Below are 24733 nucleotides of genomic sequence, written 5' to 3'. Positions count from 1 at the left end.
GCAAGCCGAGGCCTATCTCCTGATTCTGTAGCGTGAGGCAGCTTGATGTACAAGTACACCCCCTGGACAGGACGCTAGTCTATCGCAGGGCCTTACCCCCAATCTATCTCCTTAATGAGAGTGCCAAGCAGAAATGCATCAAGTCCCATTTTTACAGTCTTTGGAATGACTTGGCCGGGGATCGAACTCCCAATCTCAGGGTGGACTCTATTCACAACAAAAATAAGAATGTTTAAACAGGAATGAAAAACACAATTTAAATCACTGTAAAACTACCACACCTGCTATGCAATAGTGTTTTAATGTCAACAATTTCCAGTTGATATACTTGCATTTCCAAATGGTTAAGTCTTCTCTGTGTGTAATTACAACTAATTGGGGCTTTTTAGCCTAAAAGTCAGCACTCTGACTTGTCTTAAATGACGGTGTTGAGACTTGTCTCCAAAACAGTGGCACAGACAGATGTTCTAGCCACCACAGAGGACAGAGAAGAACACAGCCTAATGAAGTGTTGAGGTATTCTTTATTCCAAGGTCATCCATTTTGGCTCAATCTGTATATATTTTACCTTAAACATTGTTCACTTGTCCCGTTGGTGAGCCCTACAGGGGAGAATGAAATGTTTAATTCTGTCCAGTACGTGTCAGCCCACTTACAGAGACGGGCATGAGGTCCAGTGTTTTCAGAATCACATTTATTTATCGTGAGAAACATAGCGCAAGGGTGTGCCTAGGCTTTGGTTCATAATCTGAAGTGGTTTGGAGGAGAAGAGGTTCTGTAGGGGATTAACACTTCCTCTCATCAAGAAGAGGGTTCCGCTCTTTCAATGTCCTCTGAGGAAAGAAGGGAGGAGAGGAATGAGAATACTGTTAGAGGGGGGATGGTTTATACTGTACACTATATATACAAAAGTATGTGGACACCCCTTCAAATGAGTGGATTCGGCTATTTCAGCCACACCCGTTGCTGACCGGTGTATAAAATCGAGCACAAAGCCATGCCATCTCCATGCAATCTGGCAGAGTAGAATGGCCTTACTGAAGAGCTCAGTGACGTTCAACATGGCACCGTCATAGGATGCCACCTTTCCAACAAGTCAGTTCGTCAGATTTCTGCCCTGCTAGAGCTGCCCCGGTCAACTGTAAGTGCTGTTATTGTGAAGTGGAAACGTCTAGGAGTAACAACGGCTCAGCGGCGAAGTGGTAGGCCACACAAGCTCACAGTACGTGACTGCCGATTGCTGAAGCACGTAGCGTGTAAAAATCGTCTGTGCTTGGTTGCAACCAGTGGCGGCTCCTGAAAAAATTCTCAGGGGGGGCAATTTTTCTGATGATTTAGGTGACCTACACACATTTTAAAAAAGATATGTCCAGCAACAACATGAAGACAGGGGCAGCATATAAGTCAATACCAGAAGCATTTATTGACTGATCTCAAAAGTGTTGGCTTACCAGGGTTGGTGGAGCCCTCAGTTTCATCTTTGCCTCGCAAAGCTAACTCAAACACTCCGCAAAACTTCACACACTGGATTAGCCGGCTGAGGATGTGGCGGTTCTTGCTAATGTCGTAGTAAATATATTTGTTATAGTGAATATGGAATATGATATGTTGAGTAAAATGTTGTGCTAAGATCTATTTAGGTCAGGAGCTGGTTATAAGTTCTGTTCCTATCCAATAACAATGGACAAAAGGGTCCTATCTTGTCAGCCTTGTCAGTTTCAGTTCTCCAGTAAACTTGTGATTATCAACACTAACCTCATCGTTGTGGCGGCGGACAGCTAGCCTGTATCCCTCATCCAGTTGAGTGGGAATGTTCACTCTCCCCAAAGCAGACAATCTCAAACAGCTATCCATGTGGGTCTTTGACAGCTCATGTTTCTTAATCTTTCCTGAAAGATGGTGCATGTCCGTTACACACCAGTCGCTGTCCAAGCGGTGCTGTCTGCCGTGCCGCCTTCAGGGTGAAAGAGTAAGCAGGGGGTAGCAGAAGACTGCATTAGCTACATCGCAGCCTGCTAGCCAGGTTTTTCGTTCGTACCAATTTTTGGAAAATCCTCGGGTGTAGGACTTCCCCCCTTTAGTAGAAACCTGTTGAATTATTAAATTTGGTCTGGGAGGTCCTAATTGTTTCGTTGCCAATTTATCTTCATTTGTTCGCCGACAAAAAGGAACTTCTTTCAAAGACACAATCGAGTTGCACTGAAGCCTAGCCATTTTGATAGTAGTAGTGAATTGATTGACGAGCCTACCCGCTCTTTTCTTAGTTACGTTCATGGTTATGTTACGTATGACGAAAGCGCGTAAGTGCAAGCCCTCAGAAACCCATAGAGATTGTATTGAAAGCTCTGATATTTGAAAAAAATAGATTTTACATGGGAGTCTATGACAGACTTCTGGGCGATTTTCAACCTGACTGAAATCGCCCCAAAAGGGGGGGGGGGGCATTTGAAGCACGACTTTAGCCTGATTGGACATTTAGTGGCACTGTGGCAGATCAGACGTCTAGATTACAACACTGATAACTACTGTTGCCGTGATATAATTGATTAGAAAAAAAATCCCTTCCTTTTCCCGTTTGGCAGTGCGTCGCCCATATCGCCCTATTGAACACACCGCCCCTGGTTGCAACACTCACTACCGAGTTCCAAACTGCCTCTGGAAGCAACGTCAGCACAAGAACTGCTCGTCGGGAGCTTCATGAAATGGGTTTCCATGGCCGAGCAGCCGTACACAAGCCTAAGATCCCCATGTGCAATGTCAAGCGTCGGCTGGAGTGGTGTAAAGCTCGCCGCCATTGGACTCTGGACCAGTGGAAACGCGTTCTCTGGAGTGATGAATCACGCTTCACCATCTGGCAGTCCGACGGACGAATCTGGGTTTGGCGGATGCTAGGAGAACGCTACCTGCCCGAATGCATAGTGCCAGCTGTAAGGTTTGGTGGAAGAGGAATAATGGTCTGGGGCTGTTTTTCATGGTTCGGGCTAGGCCCCTTAGTTCCAGTGAAGGGAAATCTTAAAGCTACAGCATACAATGACATTCTAGACGATTCTGTGCTTCCAACTTTGTGGCAACAGTTTGGGGAAGGCCCTTTTCTGTTTCAGCATGACAATGCCCCCGTGCATAAAACAAGGTCCATACTGAAATGGTTTGTCGAGATCGGTGTGAAAGAACTTGACTGGCCTGCACAAAGCCCTGACCTCAACCCCATTGAACACCTTTGGGATGAATTGGAACGCCGACTGCGAGCCAGGCCTAATCGCCCAACATCAGTGCCCGACCTCACTAATGCTCTTGTGGCTGAGTGGAAGAAAGTTCTCGCAGCAATGTTCCAACATCTAGTGAAAAGCCTTCCCAGAAGAGTGGAGGCTGTTATAGCAGCAAAGGGGGGACCAACTCCATATTAATGCCCATGATTTTGGAATGAGATGTTCGACGAGCAGGTGTCCACATACTTTTGGTCATGTAGTGTATGCAGTGTTTACCATGAATGCAGTCTCCTCTAACGCGGGAACATTGCCTTTAAATTTCAATCGCGCTGTTGAATAGTGTGTCACCATGGCAATAGTGTGTCACCTTGGCAACAACTGTGGACACTTATGTCCTTACCTGACTGTGGGTCGGTGTGGGCCCCCCCCCCCTTTTCAGCCATGTCCAGGCCCAGCCTCTGTCTCAGGGAGGTCAGGGTGCGAGAGGGGAGTTGATCCGAGATGGACTCCAGGTACTTCAGCACGTAGTGGTCAGCATCGGTCAGTACAAAGCGGTGTCTGAAAACTGACGGAGGGTAGGAGGGAAAAGGGACCATGAGAGTGGGGATATCAATGTGAATGGTTGTACTAAAGGTTCAATCTGACCTGAGACACTCATGCACTGAGGCAACAGGGTCTATAGAACAATAACACTGTTCTTCACCAGTGAAATACATGTGTTTTTGGTTGGAAGAAGGTTCTGATCGAAATGGACTGTAATGTCAATGAGGCTAGAATTAAACCTGGTCCCAGATCTGCCATGCCAACGACTATATGAGTTGGCAAGACAGCACAATCAGATCTGGGACTAGACTAAACTTTATAGGAGCTACACTACATCTCCTCCAAGCTAAAACATCTCTGTGAACAGAACAGTTCAACATCCCTGTGAACAGAACAGTACAACACTCTGTGAACAGAACAGTACAACACTCTTTGAACATAACAGTACAGCACCAGGAAGCCTACCCTCCACGGTGTCTCCGATGGCGAAGTCGGCCGGCCCATAGAACTCGGGCTTGTCCACGGTGCAGCCCGGCTTGGGGATGCGTGTCTTCTCCAGGAACTGGCCGCCGATGATGCCAGAGTTGCGCGTGGACGTCTCGAAGATACTGATCATGTCATTGGACAGGAAGTAGGAGAGGATGAAGCGGCGGCCCTCGTCCTGGGGATTCTGGGAGTCCTGTGATGTCAGAGCGAGGGTGGAAGAAAATGAAGATGGTGATTGGTTACACTCATAAAGGGTGACTGAGATATGAGATGTCATAACTAGCATGTAAACATGTTTCTCAGTGGTTGTCATGGCCTACTGGGGTTCAGATTCAACCTCTTGACCAGTGACACTAATACCAGTCTCAGTAGTGTGAAAAGGGTATTACAGCAACTAGCTTCCCAGAGCCCCAGGTAGAGACCCCCCCCCCCCAACAGCCCCTCACCATTCTGGCAGCGTAGCGCAGAACTTTGTGGTCGTTCTCCAGCATCTTCATCAGGTCCTTCTTAGGGGGCTCAGGGATCAGAGACAGGCAATTCTGAAGGGAGTCCTCCAGAGAACCAAAACCATTGTAGGGAGGAACCTGTAGATGGAATAGAGGAGAGGAGAGGTGAGGTGAGGAGAGGAGAGGAGAGGTGAGGAGAGGTGAGGTGAGGAGAGGTGAGGTGAGGAGAGGTGATGGGATGTATGTGACAGAAACAGGCAACCTCTCATGCAGCTGGGACTGGCGGACAAATGAACAGATAGAACCTCCCTCCCACCTGCTCAACCACCCACTCAACCACCCACTCAACCACCCACGAGGGAGAGGATATGGGGTGTAGAAGTAGGCATGGGCAGAAAAAACAATCCATCCCTTCCTCCCACCAACCCTCCCTAACTCCACCAATCTATCCCTTCATCCCACCAACCTTCCCGAACTCCACCAATCCATCCATCCCTTCCTGCCACCAACCTTCCCTAACTCCACCAATCCATCCCTCCCTCCCTTCCTCCCTCCCTCCCTCCCTCCCTAACTCCCTAACTCCACCATTCCAACCCTTCCTTCCTCACACCCACCCTCCTTAACTCCACCAATCCAACCCTTCCTTCCTCACACCAACCCTCCTTAACTCCACCAATCCAACCCTTCCTTCCTCACACCAACCCTCCCTAACTCCACCAGTCCATCCCTTCCTCCCACCAACCCTCCCTAACTCCACCAATCTATCCCTTCCTCCCTCCCACCAACCCTCCCTAACTCCACCAATCCATCCCTCCCTCCCTCCCTCCCACCAACCCTCCCTAAATCCACCAATCCAACCCTCCCTAACTCCACCAATCCACACCTTCCTCCCACCAACCCTAACTCCACCAATCCATCCCTTCCTCCCACCAACCCTAACTCCACCAATCCAACTCTTCCTTCCTCCCACCTACCAACCCTACCTAACTCCACCAATCCATCCCTTCCTCCCTCCCTCCCACCAACCCTCCCTAACTCCACCAACCCTCCCTAACTCCACCAATCCAACTCTTCCTACCACCCACCAACCCTCCCTAACTCCACCAATCCAACTCTTCCTCCCACCCACCAACCCTCCCTAACTCCACCAATCCAACCCTCCGCCCTTTCACCTTATGCCTGTCGTGCAGCTCTGTGGTCTTCTTGACCACAGGTTTGGGTTTGAGCTCTAGGTCGGGGTGGTTCTTCTGGTAGTAGGTCTTGGTGAACTCGTCACAGTCATAGAGCAGGAAGCGCCGGCCCATCAGCTGCAGGGTCTCGCCCACCTGGAAGTCCTTGGGCGAGTAGTACTGGTGCACCTCCTGGGGGGACACCTCCAGTACACAGCTAGGGAAGGGCTCTGGAGATGGGAGGAAGGTCATGGGGACTGTTGTATAGTCATTAGAAACACATGGGGACTGTTGTATAGTCATTAGAAACACATGGGACTGGTGTATAGTCATTAGAAACACATGGGGACTGTTGTATAGTCATTTGAAGTATGTGGGGACTGTTGTATAGTCATTTGGAGGACATGGGGACTGTTGTATAGTCATTAGAAACACATGGGGACTGTTGTATAGTCATTAGAAACACATGGGGACTGTTGTATAGTCATTTGAAACACATGGGGACTGTTGTATAGTCATTAGAAACACATGGGACTGTTGTATAGTCATTAGAAACACATGGGGACTGTTGTATAGTCATTAGAAACACATGGGGACTGTTGTATAGTCATTAGAAACACATGGGACTGGTGTATAGTCATTAGAAACACATGGGGACTGTTGTATAGTCATTTGAAGTATGTGGGGACTGTTGTATAGTCATTTGGAGGACATGGGGACTGTTGTATAGTAATTAGGAGGACATGGGGACTGTTGTATAGTCATTAGAAACACATGGGGACTTTTGTACAGTCATTAGAAGGACATGGGGACTGTTGTATAGTGGGTGTGTCCAAACTTTTGACTGGTACTGTATGTATATATATATATATATTGTCTAATAGGTGCAGTGAAATGTGTTGTTTTACAGCCATAGTAGTACGGCACCCATGGAGCAAATTAGGGTTAAATGCCTCGCTCAAGGGCACATCCACAGATTTTTGACCTTTTGGTTACTGGCCCAACACTCTTAACCGCTAGGCTACCTGCCGCCCCAATTGAACCCCTGATTTAAATTGAACTGATTTTAACCCCCGTCACCAAGGATATCTGTGGCCTGGAGTCTGCAGTGCTCACCACTACCCCACTCCGGCATCACTGTACTCATCTTCACAGAGAAATTAGTTCCAATAGCAAAATGCATGACGACAACAGGCCTTACCGCAGGCTGTTTTGATGTTCTTGTGCTGCAAGGGAAGGGGTCCCGGTCACTGTTGGGCTCTCTCAGCATTAACCCGTATAGATCACTACACAGAGAAACTAGTGCCGATAGCTACAGTAACAGCGAGACTTACTGCAGGCTGGTTTGATGTTCTTGGGCAGCCTCTGTCTGCGTAGCAGCACAGGGAAGGGGTCTCGGCCACTGTTGGGTTCATGGACCTCTCGGATCTCCACTGAGTCATCCACCAGATAGTACTGGATTGTCACAGGCCTGGCCTCCCCGTACAGAGAGTCAGTGTAGTCCCACAGCGCAAAGAAACGCAGCACCTATTGATACATATGGACAGAGGTCAAAGGTTATAGAGAGAATAAGATCCTGATGAGGTCATGTTTAGCCATAGAAATAGTTACGTGTGTTTAAACCCATACTATATCCTTTGAGAGTCCTTTGCTTGGACTGATTTGAATATAAATCATGGTAAAATGGTACATGACTAAGCTATAGGAAGATTTTACTTACAGTGAGCTCCAAAAGTATTCGGACAGTGACACATTTGTTGTTGTTTTGAAATGATACAATGACTATGAGGTTAAAGTGCAGACTGTCAGCTTTAATTTGATGGTATTTTCAGCCACATCGGGTGAACCGTTTAGAAATTACAGTACTTTTTGTAAATAGTCCCCCCATTTTAGGGAACCAAAAGTATTGGGACAAATTCAATCATGTGTATTAAAGTAGTCAAAAGTTTAGCATTTGGTCCCATATTCCTGGCACACAATGATTACATCAAGCTTGTGACTCTACAAACTTGTTGGATGCATTTGTCTTTTGTTTTGGTTGTGTTTCAGATTATTTTGTGCCCAATAGAAATGAATGGTTAATAATGTACTGTGTCATTTTGGAGACACTTTTATTGTAAATAAGAATAGATTATGTTTCTAAACACTTCTACATTAATGTGGATGCTACCATGATTACAGATAGTCCTGAATGAATCGTGAATAATTATGAGTGAGAAAGTTACAGACGCACAAATATCATACCCACAAGACATGCTAACCTCTCGCCATTACAATTACAGGGGAGGTTAGCATTTTTTTGAAGGGAGGGGGGGGTTAAACACATTTCTAGTGGCAAATGTGTTAATTTATAACCATGGTATAAAAGGGATAATCAACTCGGAGCTCTATGTGTTCTTTTGAAAATAATGCAACTCCGTGGAAGGTCAATTCCATTCCACTAGTGTGTCGTGGAACACACTTTCCACATCGTATATTATTTTCCATAGAATGCATAGCCCCTCGTTGATTATCCTTATCTAACTTTCTCAATCATCATTATTCACGATTCATTCAGGACTATCTGTAATCATGGTAGCATCCACATTAATGTAGAAGTGTTTAGAAACATATTCTATTCTTATTTACAATAAAAGTGACTCCAAAATGACACAATACATTATTTACCATTCATTTCTATTGGGCACAAAATTATCTGAAACACAACCTAAACAAACAGCAAATGCATCCAACACGTTTGTAGAGTCACAAGCTTGATGTAATCATTGCGTGCCAGGAATATAGGACCAAATACTAAACTTTTGACTCCTTTAATACAAATATAAGTGAATTATTCCCAATACTTTTGGTCCCCTAAAATGGGACTATGTACAAAAAGTGCTGTAATTTCTAAACTGTTCACCTGATATGGATGAAAATACCCTCAAATTAAAGCTGACAGTCTGCACTTTAACCTCATAGTCGTTGTATAATTTCCAATCCAAAGTGCTGGACTGCAAAACAACAAAACATGTGTCACTGTCCCAAGAGCTCACTGTACATCAATTGTGTTTTTACACATGTATGCAGGTGCTGGAGATCAATTAATATGTTAATCAAAAGATTTTATGAAGTGCATGGGAGCATTGATTGCATGGCTTACATAGGTGATGAGTGTCAGATAATGACATTAGGCCTCATATCGACCAATAGATAATATCCATATGAGAGGCATATAGGAGTCAGGGAGACTAAGTATAGCCCGCTCACCTTGCGGTCCATGGTGAGGAACTGCTTGAGGCGGTCGAAGACGGGTGGGGTGATGTAGGAGCGTCCAGCCTGGGAGCGCCGCTGGATGTATGGGTCGACCGGGGTCGGCTCAGGGTCGTTCAGAACCAGACCCTCGCTCTCCATGAAGTCCTGACCACATGAGACACAGTACAGAGTATATATTATAGCATAGATACAGATAATATACAGTACCAATCAAAGGTTTGGACACACCTACTCATTCCAGGGTTTTTCTTTACATTGTAAAACAATAGTGAAGACATCAAAACTATGAAATAACACATAGGGAATCATGTAGTAACCAAAAAAGTGTTAAACAAATCAAAATATATTTAATATTCTAGATTCTTCAAAGTAGCCACCCTTTGCCTCGATGACAGCTTTGCACACTCTTGGCATTTTCTCAACCAGCATCATGAGGAATGCTTTTCCAACAGTCTTGAAGGAGTTCCCACATATGTTGAAAACTTGTTGGCTGCTTTTCCTTCACTCTGCGGTCCAACTCATCCCAAACCATCTCAATTGGGTTTTCTCTCTCGCTCTCCTCCAACACTACTCACTCTGCCCCTACTCAGATGGTAATGTGCCATTGCAACCTTCGCTCTCTCTATCCCGCTACTCTCTCCTCTTCCATCCTATCATCTCTTCCCTCTGCTAAATCCTTCTCATTCTGATCTCCTGATCTCCTCTACCCTCCTCTCCTCCCTTTCTGCATCTTTTGACTCTCTATGTCCCCTATCCTCCCGGCCGGCTCGGTCCTCCCCTCCTGCTCCGTGGCTTGACGACTCATTGCGAGCTCACAGAAGAGGGCTCCGGGCAGCCGAGCGGAAATGGAGGAAAACTAGACTCCCTGCGGACCTGTCATCTTTTCACTCCCTCCTCTCTACATTCTCTTCCTCTGTTTCCGCTGCTAAAGCCACTTTCTACCACTCTAAATTTCAAGCCTCTGCCTCTAACCCTAGGAAGCTCTTTGTCACCTTCTCCTCCCTGCTGAATCCTCCTCCTCCTCCCCCTCCCTTCTCCCTCTCTGTGGATGACTTCGTCAACCATTTTGAAAAGAAGGTTGACGACATCCGATCCTCATTTATTAAGTCAAATGACACCGCTGGTCCTGCTCACACAGCCCTACCCTATGCTTTGACTTCTTTCTCCCCTCTCTCTCCAGATGAAATCTTGCGACTTGTGACGGCCGGCCGCCCAACAACCTGCCCGCTTGACCCTATCCCCTCCTCTCTTCTCCAGACCATTTCCGGAGACCTTCTCCCTTACCTCACCTTGCTCATCTACTCATCCTTGACCGCTGGCCATGTCCCTTCCGTCTTCAAGAGAGGGAGAGTTGCACCCCTCCTCAAAAAACCTACACTCGATCCCTCCGATGTCAGCAACTACAGACCAGTATCCCTTCTTTCTTTTCTCTCCAAAACTCTTGAGCGTGCCGTCTCTAGCCAACTCTCGTGCTATCTCTCTCAGAATGACCTTCTTGATCCAAACCAGTCAGGTCTCAAGACTGGTCATTCAACTGAGACTGCTCTTCTCTGTGGCACGGAGGCTCTCCGCACTGCTAAAGCTAACTCTCTCTCCTTTGCTCTTATCCTTCTAGACCTATCCACTGCCTTTGATACTGTGAACCATCAGATCCTCCTCTCCAACCTCTCGGAGTTGGGCATCTCCGGCGCTGCTCACTCTTGGATTGCGTCCTACCTGACAGGTCGCTCCTACCAGGTGGCGTGGCGAGAATCTGTCTCCGCACCACATGCTCTCACCACTGGTGTCCCCCAGGGCTCAGTTCTAGGCCCTCTCCTATTCTCTCTATACACCAAGTCACTTGGCTCTGTCATATCCTCACATGGTCTCTCCTATCATTGCTACGCAGACGACACACAATTCATTTTTTCCTTTCCTTTCCTTCTGATAACCAGGTGGCGAATTGCATCTCTGCATGTCTGGCAGACATATCAGTGTGGATGTCGGATCACCACCTCAAGCTGAACCTCGGCAAGGCGGAGCTGCTCTTCCTCCCGGGGAAGGACTGCCCGCTCCATGATCTCGCCATCACGGTTGACAACTCCATTGTGTCCTCCTCCCAGAGTGCAAAGAATCTTGGCGTGACCCTGGACAACACCCTGTCGTTCTACGCTAACATCAAAGTGGTGACCCGATCCTGCAGGTTCATGCTCTACAACATTCGCAGAGTACGACCCTACCTTACACAGAAAGCGGCACAGGTCATAATCCAGGCACTTGTCATCTCCCGTCTGGATTACTGCAACTCGCTGTTGGCTGGGCTCCCTGCCTGTGCCATTAAACCCCTACAACTTATCCAGAACGCTGCAGCCCGTCTGGTGTTCAACCTTCCCAAGTTCTCTCATGTCACCCGCTCCTCCGCACACTCCACTGGCTTCCAGTTGAGGCTCGTATCTACTACAAAACCATGGTGCTTGCCTACGGAGCTGTGAGGGGAACGGCACCTCCTTACCTTCAGGCTCTGATCAGACCCTACACCCAAACGAGGGCACTACGTTCATGCGTTCAAGCTCCCCCACGAGGCCAGGACAGCGGAGTCACTGACCACCTTCCGGAGACACTTGAAACCCTACCTCTTTAAGGAATACCTGGAATAGTATAAAGTAATCCTTCTTCCCCCACCACCCCCCAAAAAAGAAAAAAAAAAGGTGGTTGTCCCACTGGCTATCATAAGTTGAATGCACCAATTTGTAAGTCGCTCTGGATAAGAGCGTCTGCTAAATCATGTAAATGTCAATTGTGGAGGCCTGGTCATCTGATGCAGCACTCCATCACTCTCCTTCCTGGTCAAATAGCCCTTACACAGCCTGGAGGTGTGTTTTGGGTCACTGCCCTGTTGAATAAAAAATGATAGTCCCACTAAGCGCAAACCAGATGGGGTGGCGTATCGCTGAAGAATGCTGTGGTAGCCATGATGGTTAAGTGTGCCTTGAATTCTAAATAAATCACGGACAGTGTCACCAGCAAAGCACCCCCACACCCTCACACCTCCTCCTCCATGCTTCATGATGGGAACCACACATGTGGAGATCATCCGTTCACCTACTCTGCGTCTCACAAAGACACGGTGGTTGGAACCAAAAATCTCAAATTTGGACTCATCAGACCAAAGGACAGATTTCCACCGGTCATTGCGCTGAGGTGCAGTTACCTCTAATTAACTTATCCTCTGCAGCAGAGGTAACTCTGGGTCTTCCTTTCCTGTGGCGGTCCTCATGAGAGCCAGCTTCATCAAAGCGCTTGATGGTTTTTGCGACTGCACTTGAAGAAACTTTCAAAGTTCTTGATATTTTCCGGATTGACTGACCTTCATGTCTTAAAGTAATGATGGACTGTCGTTTCTCTTTGCTTATTTGAGCTGTTCTTGCCATAATATGCACTTGGTCTTTTGCCAAATAGGGCTATCTTCTGTATACCACCCCTACCATGTCACAACACAACTGATTGGCTCAAACGCATTAAGAAGGAAATCAATTCCACAAATTACCTTTTAACAAGGCACACCTGTTTAATTGAAATGCATTCCAGGTGACTAGAGTGAGGGAAAAAAGTATTTGATCCCCTGCTGATTTTGTACGTTTGCCCACTGACAAAGACATGATCAGTCTATAATTTTAATGGTAGGTTTATTTGAACAGTGAGAGAATAACACCAAAGAAATCCAGTAAAACGCATGTCAAAAATGTTATAAATTGATTTGCATTTTAATGAGGGAAATAAGTATTTGACCCCCTCTCAATCAGAAAGATTTCTGGCTCCCAGGTGTCTTTTATACAGGTAACGAGCTGAGATTAGGAGCACACTGTTAAAGGGAGTGCTCCTAATCTCAGCTTGTTACCTGTATTAAAGACACCTGTTCTCAGAAGCAATCAATCAATCAGATTCCAAACTCTCCACCATGGCCAAGACCAAAGAGCTATCCAAGAATGTCAGGGACAAGATTGTAGACCTACACAAGGCTGGAATGGGCTACAAGACCATCGCCAAGCAGCTTGGTGAGAAGGTAACAACAGTTGGTGCGATTATTCGCAAATGGAAGAAACACAAAATAACTGTCAATCTCCCTCGGCATGGGGCTCCATGCAAGATCTCACCTCGTGGAGTTGCAATGATCATGAGAACGGTGAGGAATCAGCCCAGAACTACACGGGAGGATCTTGTCAATGATCTCAAGGCAGCTGGGACCATAGTCACCAAGAAAACAATTGCTAACACACTACGCCGTGAAGGACTGAAATCCTACAGCGCCCGCAATGTCCCCCTGCTCAAGAAAGCACATATACATGCCTGTCTGAAGTTTGCCAATGAACATCTGAATGATTCAGAGGAGAACGGGGTGAAAGTGTTGTGGTCAGATGAGACCAAAATGGAGCTCTTTCGCATCAACTCAACTCGCCGTGTTTGGAGGAGGAGGAATGCTGCCTATGACCCCAAGAACACCATCCCAACCGTCAAACATGGAGGTGGAAACATTATGCTTTGGGGGTGTTTTTCTGCTAAGGGGACAGGACAACTTCACCGCATCAAAGGGACGATGGACGGGGCCATGTACCGTCAAATCTTGGGTGAGAACCTCCTTCCCTCAGCCGGGGCATTGAAAATGTGTCGTGGATGGGTATTCCAGCATGACAATGACCCAAAACACACGGCCAAGGCAACAAAGGAGTGGCTCAAGAAGAAGCACATTAAGGTCCTGGAGTGGCCTAGCCAGTCTCCAGACCTTAACTCTTCCGAGTCGGCGAACGCTTCGGCGCGTTCAAATCGCGGGCCGGCTTTAGGACCGCGCAGCATCCAAACCAAGTGACGCAGAGGGCTGCCGTCGATTTCATGCAGAAATGGAGACCCGAAGCTACGTTTTGAGTGTTTGTTTCATGTAAATACACCAACTAAAACCAAAGTTATGATAATTTCAATTCCATGAAAAAAGTGCGTCAAAATATGCGCTCTTTTATGAGCGCTTTGCATTTATTATAATAACTTTGTCGTCTTTTGTGATAAAAAGGAACGGAAAAAAACGTGTGCTTGTGCTAACCCGGTTCTTCAGGATGCACACGAGTATATAAACATTCATTCCCATGACAACTAGCCATTGCGAAAGAACGAACGAGAGGAATTAGTGGAAAACAGAGACTGATCCTGACACTGCCCCACAAGCCAGTAGGTTCATGCCCCGCAGACCACCAGGAGCCCAGGTGGATTTGCATTCAGGGCACACACCAAAGGACCTCTTCCTGCTCTACTTCGCCGCAGATACAATGAGGACAATCTGCAGAAACACCAACAAACAGGCAGCAAGAAATCAGCAGAAGGGGAGCAAATATCAGTGGACTGACGTTGATGTGGAGGAACTGCACAGATTTCTGGGTCTCCTCATCTACACCTCATTGGTGACTCTGCCTAGTATCCAGGACTACTGGAAACAAAGCCACATATTGTCTGTTTCATTGCCAGCGAAGGTCATGCCAAGAGACAGATTCCGGTCCATCTCATGGAACATCCACCTAAGTGATCCAGAGGAGGATGTCATAAATGACCAGCGCAAAGGTACACCCCAGCATGACAAACTGTTCAGGGTCAAACCTCTGATGGACGACATTCGCACTGCCTGCCAGGCTCATTACCATCCTAAGAAGGAACTGTCAGTCGACGAGAGGATGGTGGCTACAAAAGCCAAAACTGGCATGACCCAGTACATGAAGGACAAGCCTAACAAATGGGGGATCAAGCTCTTTGTGTTGGCAGAGTCTAACAATGGCTACACTCTAAACTTCAACGTGTATGTTGGGAAAGCACACACACCCAGCGTGCATGGACTTTCATATGATGCTGTTATGGACCTCATTCAGCCATCACATCTTGGTACAGGATACCATATTTATATGGACAATTTCTACACCAGCCCAAAACTGTTCCTGAGTTTGGGAAGTATGAAGTTTGGAGCCTGTGGGACCTACAGAAGCAACAGAAAAGGGTGTCCTAGTGGCAGAGAAAATGCCCTCACCAGCAAATCGAAGAGGGGGTCTGTGAGATGGATCAGAGAGGATCGCCTGGTCTTTGTGAAGTGGATGGATACGCGGGAGGTGTCGGTGTGCTCCACAATCCACCCAGCGTTTTCGGGCGAGACAATCAAGAGGAAGGTGAAGGAAGGACCTGGACGCTGGGTAGCAAAAGACATTCCCTGCCCTACCCCCATCATGGCCTACAATAAGTACATGGGAGGGGTTGACCTGTCAGACCAGCTTCTCCAGTATTACTCAACCCATCGCAGAACTGCTCGCTGGTACCGTACCCTCTTCCTGCATTTTTTGGACATGGGAACAACAAATGCATACATCCTGCACTGTGACATCAGTGCGACCCAACAGGTCACACCCATGACGCACAAGAACTTTGTGGCAGAACTTGTGGCCCAGCTGTGCGGAGTGACCCAGACAGGGGTTCCACTTCAAAAAAGCACCAGCCATGTTCCTGTGGCCATTGCCAATGTTGCAGAGGCCAAAGACAAAGCCACAGCAGGCCGCAGGGTTTGTCAACGCTGTAAACAAGTTGACAAGAAGAGGTTTGTCACACCATGGAAGTGCAAGGCCTGTGATGTGGCTCTCTGTGTCATTGTGGACAGGAACTGTTTTGAAGAGTGGCACAAATAGGGTAAAGGCCAGTGGCTATACCTACTTTTTTTGTAAATAGTTGTGTATTGCTTGTATATATCTCAAGAATACTTTTATATGTTCATATTTGCACTTTGTGGTTCAATTTGAAGCTTTTTTTTTCATTTTGGACAGAAACTGTTTTGAGGAGTGGCACAAAAAGGTTTAGGGTTAGAATAGAAGAAAAACGCCAGTGGTTATACCTACTTTTTATTGTAAATAGTTATTTATTGCTTGTATATATCACCAAAATACTTTTATATGTTCATATTTGCACCTTGTGGTTCAATTTGAAGCTTTTTAAATGCTTGGTTCACCATGTTTGAGGGTTTTACAATAAAAAAACCATCTTTTTTCTAAACAGACTTTGTGTTTTCTGTGTGTGTTTGGGTCCAGTGTGTTGAAATAGTATGTCAAAGTGAAAAACTTACTAACAGATCATATAGGTGAGGTTGTGCTGAAAAAAAAGATACCCAACATTGGTCTGGTAAACATTTCTTTATGTAGTATATCAGGGCAAAATTGAAGGTACCCAAAAACGGCCAAAAAAGCTCCAGACTCCGAAGAGTTAATCCCATAGAAAATCTGTGGAGGGAGCTGAAGGTTCGAGTTGCCAAACGTCAGCCTCGAAACCTTAATGACTTGGAGAAGATCTGCAAAGAGGAGTGGAACAAAATCCCTCCTGAGATGTGTGCAAACCTGGTGGCCAACTACAAGAAACATCTGACCTCTGTGATTGCCAACAAGGGTTTTGCCACCAAGTACTAAGTCATGTTTTGCAGAGGGGTCAAATACTTATTTCCCTCATTAAAATGCAAATCAATTTATAAAATTTTTGACATGCGTTTTTCAGGATTTTTGTTGTTGTTATTCTGTCTCTCACTGTTCAAATAAACCTACCATTAAAATTATAGACTGATCATTTCTTTGTCAGTGGGCAAACGTACAAAATCAGCAGGGGATCAAATACTTTTTTCCCTCACTGTACCTCATGAAGCTGGATGAGAGAATGCCAAGAGTGTGCAAAGCTGTCATTAAGGCAAAGAGTGGCTACTTTGAAGAATCTCAAATATATATTGATTTGTTTAACACTTTTTTGGTTACTACATGATTCCATAAGTGTTATTTCATAGTTTTGATGTCTTCACTATTATTCTACAATGTAGAAAATAGTAAAAATAAAGAAAAACCCTGGAATGAGTAGGTGTGTCCAAACTTTTTACTGGTACTGTACATACCAAGGATCTGGACGTATTCAACACAGAACATGAAAAGTAAACAAAGTGCATTTCACAACATAGTGAGGAAAACTAGTCAGATGTTTACGTGTGTGTGTGATGTGTGCGTGTGTCTAACTGACTATGTGTCACAGTGAGTAAGATGTGTGTGTGTTTACCGTGTGTATATTTCACTTTGTGTTAGTGTTTACCTATGTGTTGGTATCCTAGTGTGTGATAGATAACGTGTGTGATGTGTGTGTGTATCGTATCTATTCACCTGTGTGTGGCTGTCGCAGTGTGTGACGCGGTAGACGGTGCCGTACACCACCAGGTCCATGCCCACGTTGAGATCTTTCCAGTGGTAGTGGTCGCCGCGGTCGTTCTTGGGCAGCCTCTGGCGCTTGATCAGCTTGCCCTGCAGTCGAGGAAGAATGGAGTCACGCATCGAAAATAGGCTCATAGTCATATCTCCTATCAATTTTGTCCTAGAAGAAAAACCAAAACATCTTCTAAAATAGTTATTTAGAACGTTGCAGTGCGTTAGTTCACAGCGCAGCTGTCTTTGCTAGGGGAAAATGTCGCCCTAAGTACAAATACACATTTCAAGTGGAACTTACAGCGTTTTAACTACTTTGCAGATATGAAACAAACAGACAATCATAATATCAGTAAAAAAAAATCAATTTCCCAGTTTATGCTACAAAACCAACTTTATAAGAGGTTTTAAAAATAGGTTATATTTGCCTCAACATTCCATGACGTACACTAAGGCATTGTTGGCAGAATAAATTGAAGCAGTTCAATGCATGATTAATATAATTCACCAATACATTTCTTGGTAGTCCAAAAAATATTGCTATCAGGTTGTAAATCACAGCTGGCCTGGTACAATGTTTGCTGCCTCAATTCGGAATGCACTGTTTTAGTTTTAATGGCTCAATATTTTGGGCAAAAACTGACTAATGTAACTAAGGCTGGGAATGACAATACAATCAAACTAGCAAGGGCAATGATCACAAGCCAGTCATAACGTGACTAATAGGTTAGCGTATCTATTTATATAGCAACAAGCTAAAAACACAGAGCCTAACATTAGCTAGATAGTTAGCTAGCTATCTGCTAGGAGGATGTCATGTCATGTCATTGGAGGAGTGAGTGAGTGACTGACTTTTTCCCCTCATATCGTTTTTCGGTGGCTATACACAGCTAGAGATGCAGGTGTCATTTGGTTAGCTAGCAAGAACTTGAACAACTGTTATCCAGTTAGCATATCTCTTTTGTTCGCAAATTCACTATCTATCTACTCCAATTTCAGAGCACTCTCATCTGTGTGCCAGAGCACAGAATAACTGATGAACTTACGAACATGCAACATCCGCTGAATATGACCGGTCAGTAAACATAGGCAAAGAAAGTAATAGTTAGTCACGAACAGTCTAGATAACATGCAAACAGACTAAACAGCTCTGCTAGGGCAAGTAAAATAGTCAGAGTAAGTTGTTCTCTCATTTGTGTCTGGAAGTAGCTAGCAAGCTAGCCAACTTTAGCCAGTTAGCTTTGGGTGCATTGCTGGCAAGTAAGTTGCAGAAGGACGAGTAGACTACAATTCCCCATTGTTTATCAATGCAATTTTGATGGCCAAATAACTGAAAATGTTTGAGAGGGTTTATCTAATGTTCCTTCGTTAGATGTTAGCTCATCTTTCTCTGGCTAGCATTAGTTGTTTTATTTACTGCAGTGTCTATTAATTGTCCAAATGCATGGCCGCTGTTCCCACTCTATATTGCTATAGAATTTTCACAAATGTCTTAGTATACGTAATTCCCAAACATTATAAGAATTTATGAAAAGTTGAAAATGACCATATCTAAGTGCTCGCTTGTCAGAAAATGTTTCTAAAAGTGTCATATTCTTCCTGGGGGTGTATACGAACAGATTTTAATAAGATTTCATGTTGCTAAAATTCTGTCAGTTCCACTTTAAGTGGAAGTTAAGATTCTTATCTCCTCCGATCTTCTTTGCCTACCTGTGGTATCCCAGAGTTCTCCACCACCGGTTCCATGATACACATGCTGTCGTCCTCCTGGTAGTAGTAAATGACCACAGGGCGCACGCGGTAACCCTCCTGGGGCGAGTGCAGCACCTCCTGCTGGAAGTAGCCATAGAAACGCAGCACCTGGAGGAGAGGAAATGGGAGTGGGTGAGGGGAGAGGGGAGGAGAGAGTGAAAAGGAGGAGGGGCAAGGGAGGAGAGAAGAGGGATGAGAGAGAAAGCAAAGGGAGAGGGCAGATCAGTGTATTCCTCTGCCTGGATACTGTTCTGTAAAAACTTCAGAAAACAATGATATCATTTCATAGTTGCCCAGCCTGAGGCTATAGTAGCATGCCTTCTTGTCATAAGCAACATGAGCAGGGATGAAGTCCAGTGCCGGGCTGTAGTGGGTTGTGCCATAGGTGAGGGCAGGCGTCTGATTGGACAACTGGTTGATCTCACTCTGGGTCAGCTCACTGGACAGGAGAGGGGCTTGTCCGATGCCAACCTTTGGCCGGTGCGGCAGGGCATAGCCGTTCTTATAGGACAGGGTTTGAGGACGATGGTGAGCTGATTTCTAGACAGAAATATATATATTTTTAAAGTGTCAAGGGAGGTATCAAGGATGTGGTCAGTACAGCATAGATAATCAGGAAAATAGGCATTTTGGCTAGGGGATAGTTCAGATTCATAGCTCTGTTCCATGGCATAGTGCACTTCTCCCTCCACTACTAACAGAGGAATATAGTAGAGGAATGTGCCATATGTCCTGGACCAGAACTAGTCCGTTTCTATAAAATGAGGATAAGCAGGAATTCACAGGACATTCATCAGGAAAAGAGGGGAAATCAAATCCCCTGGGCATTATAAAATTTGCTTTTTTTTTGGGCTTTTACTTTGACTGTAATGGAATACCTCGTCAAATAATATGCTTGGTATGTTGACCATAGCAGCAGAGGTTGACAGATGCATGGTTTTACACTGCCATTTGTAGACAGTTTATTTATGCAGTAGTCTGTTTCAAGTGTATCAAGTTGCAGTTAAGTAGCCTAATGTAACTCAGTCAAACAGAGATTGGCTAATAAAAAAAAAAAACTTCAATCATATATAGCTAGTTAACAATTTGAGAAAATAGCTGACAAAATAGGACAAAATGCACTTTTATGCTAGCCATTTGTCATTTCACAGTGCACTAGCCACATTCCAAAGCATGAGCTTGATGGATAATTACTTAAGTAGGCCACTTTGTTGCAATCGAACACCGACGGAAACTTTTGTAGCAAACTATTCAAAGAGTAAGTAGCCTTCAGCATAATACATTTAAAAAGTCTGATACATTGTTGCAGGTTTATTTGACCCGGCTCAAATAGAAACTAAATGAATTTACCGTAACATCCCGAAAGGTGTTTCCTGGCAAAAATGGTAAGCCATGTCCCGTGTTTATCGACATTGCTTATAATACTCAAAAGTTCAAATAAGTGTTTTGAACATAGAAATAATGGACAAATACTGAACAGAAACTATAAAGGTTTAGCTAGCAGGCAATTCACATAATTTGTCGAACTCTGGTTTTAAATTAGGCCGATTTGACCAAGGAAACAGAAGAATAGTATCAGTTGCCATGGGGAAATATAAACAAAACATCACTCAATTAAAATGCGCGAAATTCGCATGTCTCGCCGCCAGATGGCGCGCAATCTTCATGATACACAACAGTAATAATGTGGATCAAATATCTGTGGTAGATTCACATAGGTAAAAAATAACACAACCAATGAGTCAAGATCTTATTTTCAACAGTTTATTCCAAGCACAGGAGTCATATTTTGGTCTCACCAGCTATTGCCATATATTTTTTTGTCCCATTCAAATTGAAACACAAAAGCATTTTCAATATAAAACCATTTAATGATTGCAGTTGAAGTGAAGATTATTCACTGCATTCTCAACTCCCCTCTCAGTCAAGAAAATCCCAAACGTCTTATGATAAACCATGATACCTATGGTTCAACCCAGTGCAACAGAACTGGATGAATATAGCTTAATACTATATTAACAACATGATCATTACAATAAACCTGACAGATAGCCAGCGCTATGATGTCCCAAGAGGGTCAACACTAGTCTTGATGACCACAGTAATAATTCGGAAGCTATTTCACTGGTAGACAATTGAAGATATGTTTTCTTTTTTTTAACATATATTTTAGCCATTTCCTAGCTGGTCCTAGATCTGTTTGTGCTGTCTTATCAAGTCCTATGGCCATTGGCATGACAGAGCACATTATCTGGGACCTGCCTCGCCATTTTAACATGGACAACACACACACAAGCCTGTTTGACAAAGTGAGAAACATAACATATTGAGAAACATGGACAATAAACATGATTGGAATTGATTGATTGTTTCATAAATTCATAATGATTGGTTGACTCAGGTGACTGGGGTTTTCTTTTCCACCAATAGACATCCTTGTTGCCAGGTAAGGCACTGCACTTATAACATATAAAAAAATAAGCTTAATAAATCACTTGACCTCCAAGGTTTTTTAAATGATGATTTTCAAAAAAAAATGTATGCCGACACATCTGGAGTATTGTACTGGGCCTTAATTCATAAAGTCTCAGAGTAAGAGTGCTGATCTAGGGTCAGTTTTGCCTTTTAGATCATAATGAACAAGATTACATGGACAGGGGGGAAGGGTAACCTGATCCTCCATCAGCACTCATACTCGAGACACTTGTTAAATACAGGCCCTGATCCCCTTCTTAGGAAGCCAATATAAACTACCATACACAGAAACAATAGGGGCTCCGTCCAAAATGGAACCCTATTCCCTATGTAGCGCACAAATGTTGTCCAGCGCTTTGCCAGATCCATAAGTGGCTCTAGCCAAAAGTAGTGCACTATAAAGTGAATAGGGTGTCATTTGGGACGTAGCCCTAGGATTGCATCCCTGAGGTGCCAGACAAGCTTCAATCGCCACAGTATAAAAATATCTCATAATAATAACTGTAAAGAAAAAAATACACAATAACAAAAAAAAAAACTATTAAATATTATATAAAATACATTTCATAAAGGGTTTGAGATGAATTCCAAAAAACACATTTTGGGTTCAAAAGGCAGCGTCGGTTGACCGTAGTCATTTCCCTCTTAAGTGTTACGCTGTACATTTCACTGTAAGTGCTATGCCTCTCCGAAAACCATTCACCCATTTAAATACTGGAGGGTGAGTGAGCATGAAGCAAGCTGCCCAATTCTCAATATCTACTAGGCAACACTGGAGTAACATTAGCAACTGTCCTTAAGTCACCTTTCAGGCTTCACAGCCTAAATATCCCAAGATCCTCCACTTCAGGAGGGTGTGATGAGGTCAAATGCAAGGCTGTGCAGTTAGATGACCTTCCACCTTCAGCCTCCACCAATGAGAGGTGTGCTCCGGTCGAGCATACCATGCTGAGAAGGAGGAGCTTATTCTCACTGCAGAAACAGAGGGGGGGGGGGGGGGGGGCTTTGCTCTAGAGTACCCACATGGATACAGACAGACTGACAGGGGGATCCCCAGACAGAGGGTTCCAAACCTTCACAGGTCATGGGGCCCCATCCCCAAACCCCAGAGGTCCATTTGTGGTCCTACACATCCCATCTCAAGTACTGCGCTCCAACCTTCACAGTCCCCCTTTCTAGATCTAGTAGAGGTTCATTTACGGTCCTGCCTCAGTAATAGCGGTTGAGGCTGCGCGTCCCGGGTATATCCGGTTGACCGTTCATCCAGATCTCTCGTATGATCCTCTCCCTTTCCTCCAGCCGCTGCGCGCGCTCCAGCTCCTCCGCTGACGTGAACACGTTCATGTTGAGCGTGCGCTCGAAGCGGCGGTGGCGGCGTGCCGACAGGTCCGACGTGGTGTCCCAGTCCGAGTCCGAGTCTCTGGAGTCGGACGAGGAGTCGGCAGGTCGCGGGCGCTTCTTGGTGGTGGTGCCGGGGCGACGGCGGGGTTGGCAGTCAGTGCGGCAGGAGATCTGGACCACCAGAGCAAAGAGGGTAAAGAAGAGGCCCAGGCACACGCCACACAAGAAGTAGAGAGCTGCACGCTCTGGGTGGTCTGGAGACAGGGAGGAAGAAAGGGAGGGAGAGAGAGAGAGAGTCAAATACTATCATATATAGAGACAAATTACTCATAGTTCATATGTAGTTCATTCATTCATTTCAAGTACAGGTGTTGCCTTTGAAAGCAAAAACTAATTTAACTCTGACTTGCTTAGCCTGTTTTGCTTGCCTCACACATGCTGGCCTTACACAACTGCTCAGTGAAACAATTTTGAACACAGAGAGATTGGCTTGAAATGAAAGCATCTTCACTTCTGCTCCCATGACCACAGAGACTGGGACAGACAATAGTGGTTAAATCACAGGGGAAGATCACACAGTCTGATAGAGGGAGGGAGGGCCCTCAGGCCTATGTACATCCAGTACAGTGTGTGTTCTGTATGGTTTTCTGACTGTGTCCTTTATGGTAATCTGACTGTGTCCTGTATGGTATGGTTATCGGACTGAGTGTCCTGTATGGTAATCTGACGGTGTCCTGTATGGTATGGTTATTGGACTGAGTGTCCTGTATGGTTATCTGATTGTGTGTACGGTACAGTTACTTCACCAGTAAGTGTGTTTATTTAGCCGTAAGAGTAGGAGGTATAGAAACAGGAAATACTTTTCTCTCTCTCTCTCCCTCTTTCTCCTCCCTCTCTCCTCTGTGTGTTTTAGCAGCTGGATGGAGCAGGTGACGGACGAGGACGGATGTACTGTGTGTGTGTGTGTGTGTGTGTATATGTGTGTGTGAGAGTGTGGCTGTGTGTGCGCGTGTGTGCATGCCTGTGTGGATACACACTGAGTATACAAAACATTAAGAACACCGGCTCTTTCCATGACAGAATGACCAGGTGAATCCATGTGAAAGCTATGATCCCTTATTGATGTCACTTGTTAAATCGACTTCAATCAGGGGATTAGACAGGTGTCACGCCCTGGCTCTGGGGACTATGTTATGTTGAGCCAGGGTGTGTGATTCTATGTTTGTATATCTATGTTGGCCTGAGTGACTCCCAATCAGAGGCAACGAGTGTCAGCTGGTTGTCTCTGATTGGGAGCCATATTTAACTGTCTGGCTTTTCACTTTGTGTTGTGGTTTCTTGTTCTCATTTTGGTTTGTGTATGTAACCAGAGACATCACGTTTTCGTCAGTTATTTTGATCGTGTGATCAGTCTAATAAATACTATGTTCACTTTCAACGCTGCGCCTTGGTCCTCCTCATTAGACGATCGTGACAGAAGAAACCACCATAACAGGACCAAGCAGCGTGAAGAAGAGAGAGGATGGACTTGGGAGCAGTGGAGTAGGAGTCTCGACTGGGCCAAGCCAAGCGAAGAGGAGAGAGGTTGGACTTTGGAGCAGTGGGGTGAGAGTCTGGCGAGAGGGATGGAGGCCTTGGCCACGGGTAGGCGTGAAGCCCATAAATTTTTTAGGGGGGGGCTAACGCCGTGGACGACGGGGCAGCAGGAGGCGGCCAGGTTACGGGAGTCACTGGTCACCAGGGGGAAGGAGGATGTAGAGGCACGGCGAGAGGTACTGGCGTGTGTTGCCAGTCCGGTCCGGCCTGTTCCTGATCCCCACGTAGGGCCAGTGATGTGT

General features: G+C 45.4%; 2 protein-coding genes across 3 annotated transcripts in view; both read right to left on the bottom strand.

Moving 5' to 3' along the window:
* Positions 1 to 506: 506 nt before the first annotated feature.
* efhc1 (EF-hand domain (C-terminal) containing 1) lies at positions 507 to 20492 on the bottom strand (the record flags this gene model as incomplete). The annotated part of the gene is made up of 11 exons (XM_084151061.1): positions 507 to 833; positions 3607 to 3771; positions 4215 to 4428; positions 4682 to 4819; positions 5854 to 6080; positions 7185 to 7377; positions 9100 to 9249; positions 17289 to 17426; positions 19038 to 19187; positions 19398 to 19619; positions 20430 to 20492. The coding sequence occupies 11 exons, from the start codon at positions 20490 to 20492 to the stop codon at positions 802 to 804; spliced, it is 1692 nt and encodes a 563-aa protein (XP_084007187.1). The 3' UTR covers positions 507 to 801.
* A 2072-nt stretch (positions 20493 to 22564) lies between these two features.
* The window catches only part of LOC311108683 (protein eva-1 homolog C-like), a gene marked incomplete at its 5' end in the record, with an annotated part of 140984 nt that continues 138815 nt past the window's right edge, over positions 22565 to 24733 (bottom strand). For both annotated transcript variants that reach the window (XM_084151393.1, XM_084151394.1), the window contains one exon: positions 22565 to 23149. In XM_084151393.1, the coding sequence (XP_084007519.1) occupies positions 22764 to 23149 (386 nt within the window). In that variant the 3' untranslated portion in view covers positions 22565 to 22763. The remainder of the gene's footprint in view (positions 23150 to 24733) is intronic.

This window comes from Coregonus lavaretus (genome assembly GCF_964263955.1).
Source record: "Coregonus lavaretus genome assembly, chromosome: 33".
NCBI lineage: Eukaryota > Metazoa > Chordata > Actinopteri > Salmoniformes > Salmonidae > Coregonus > Coregonus lavaretus.
The sequence above is the reverse complement of the archived record's forward strand: the minus strand, read 5'-3'. Positions and strand labels throughout refer to the sequence as shown.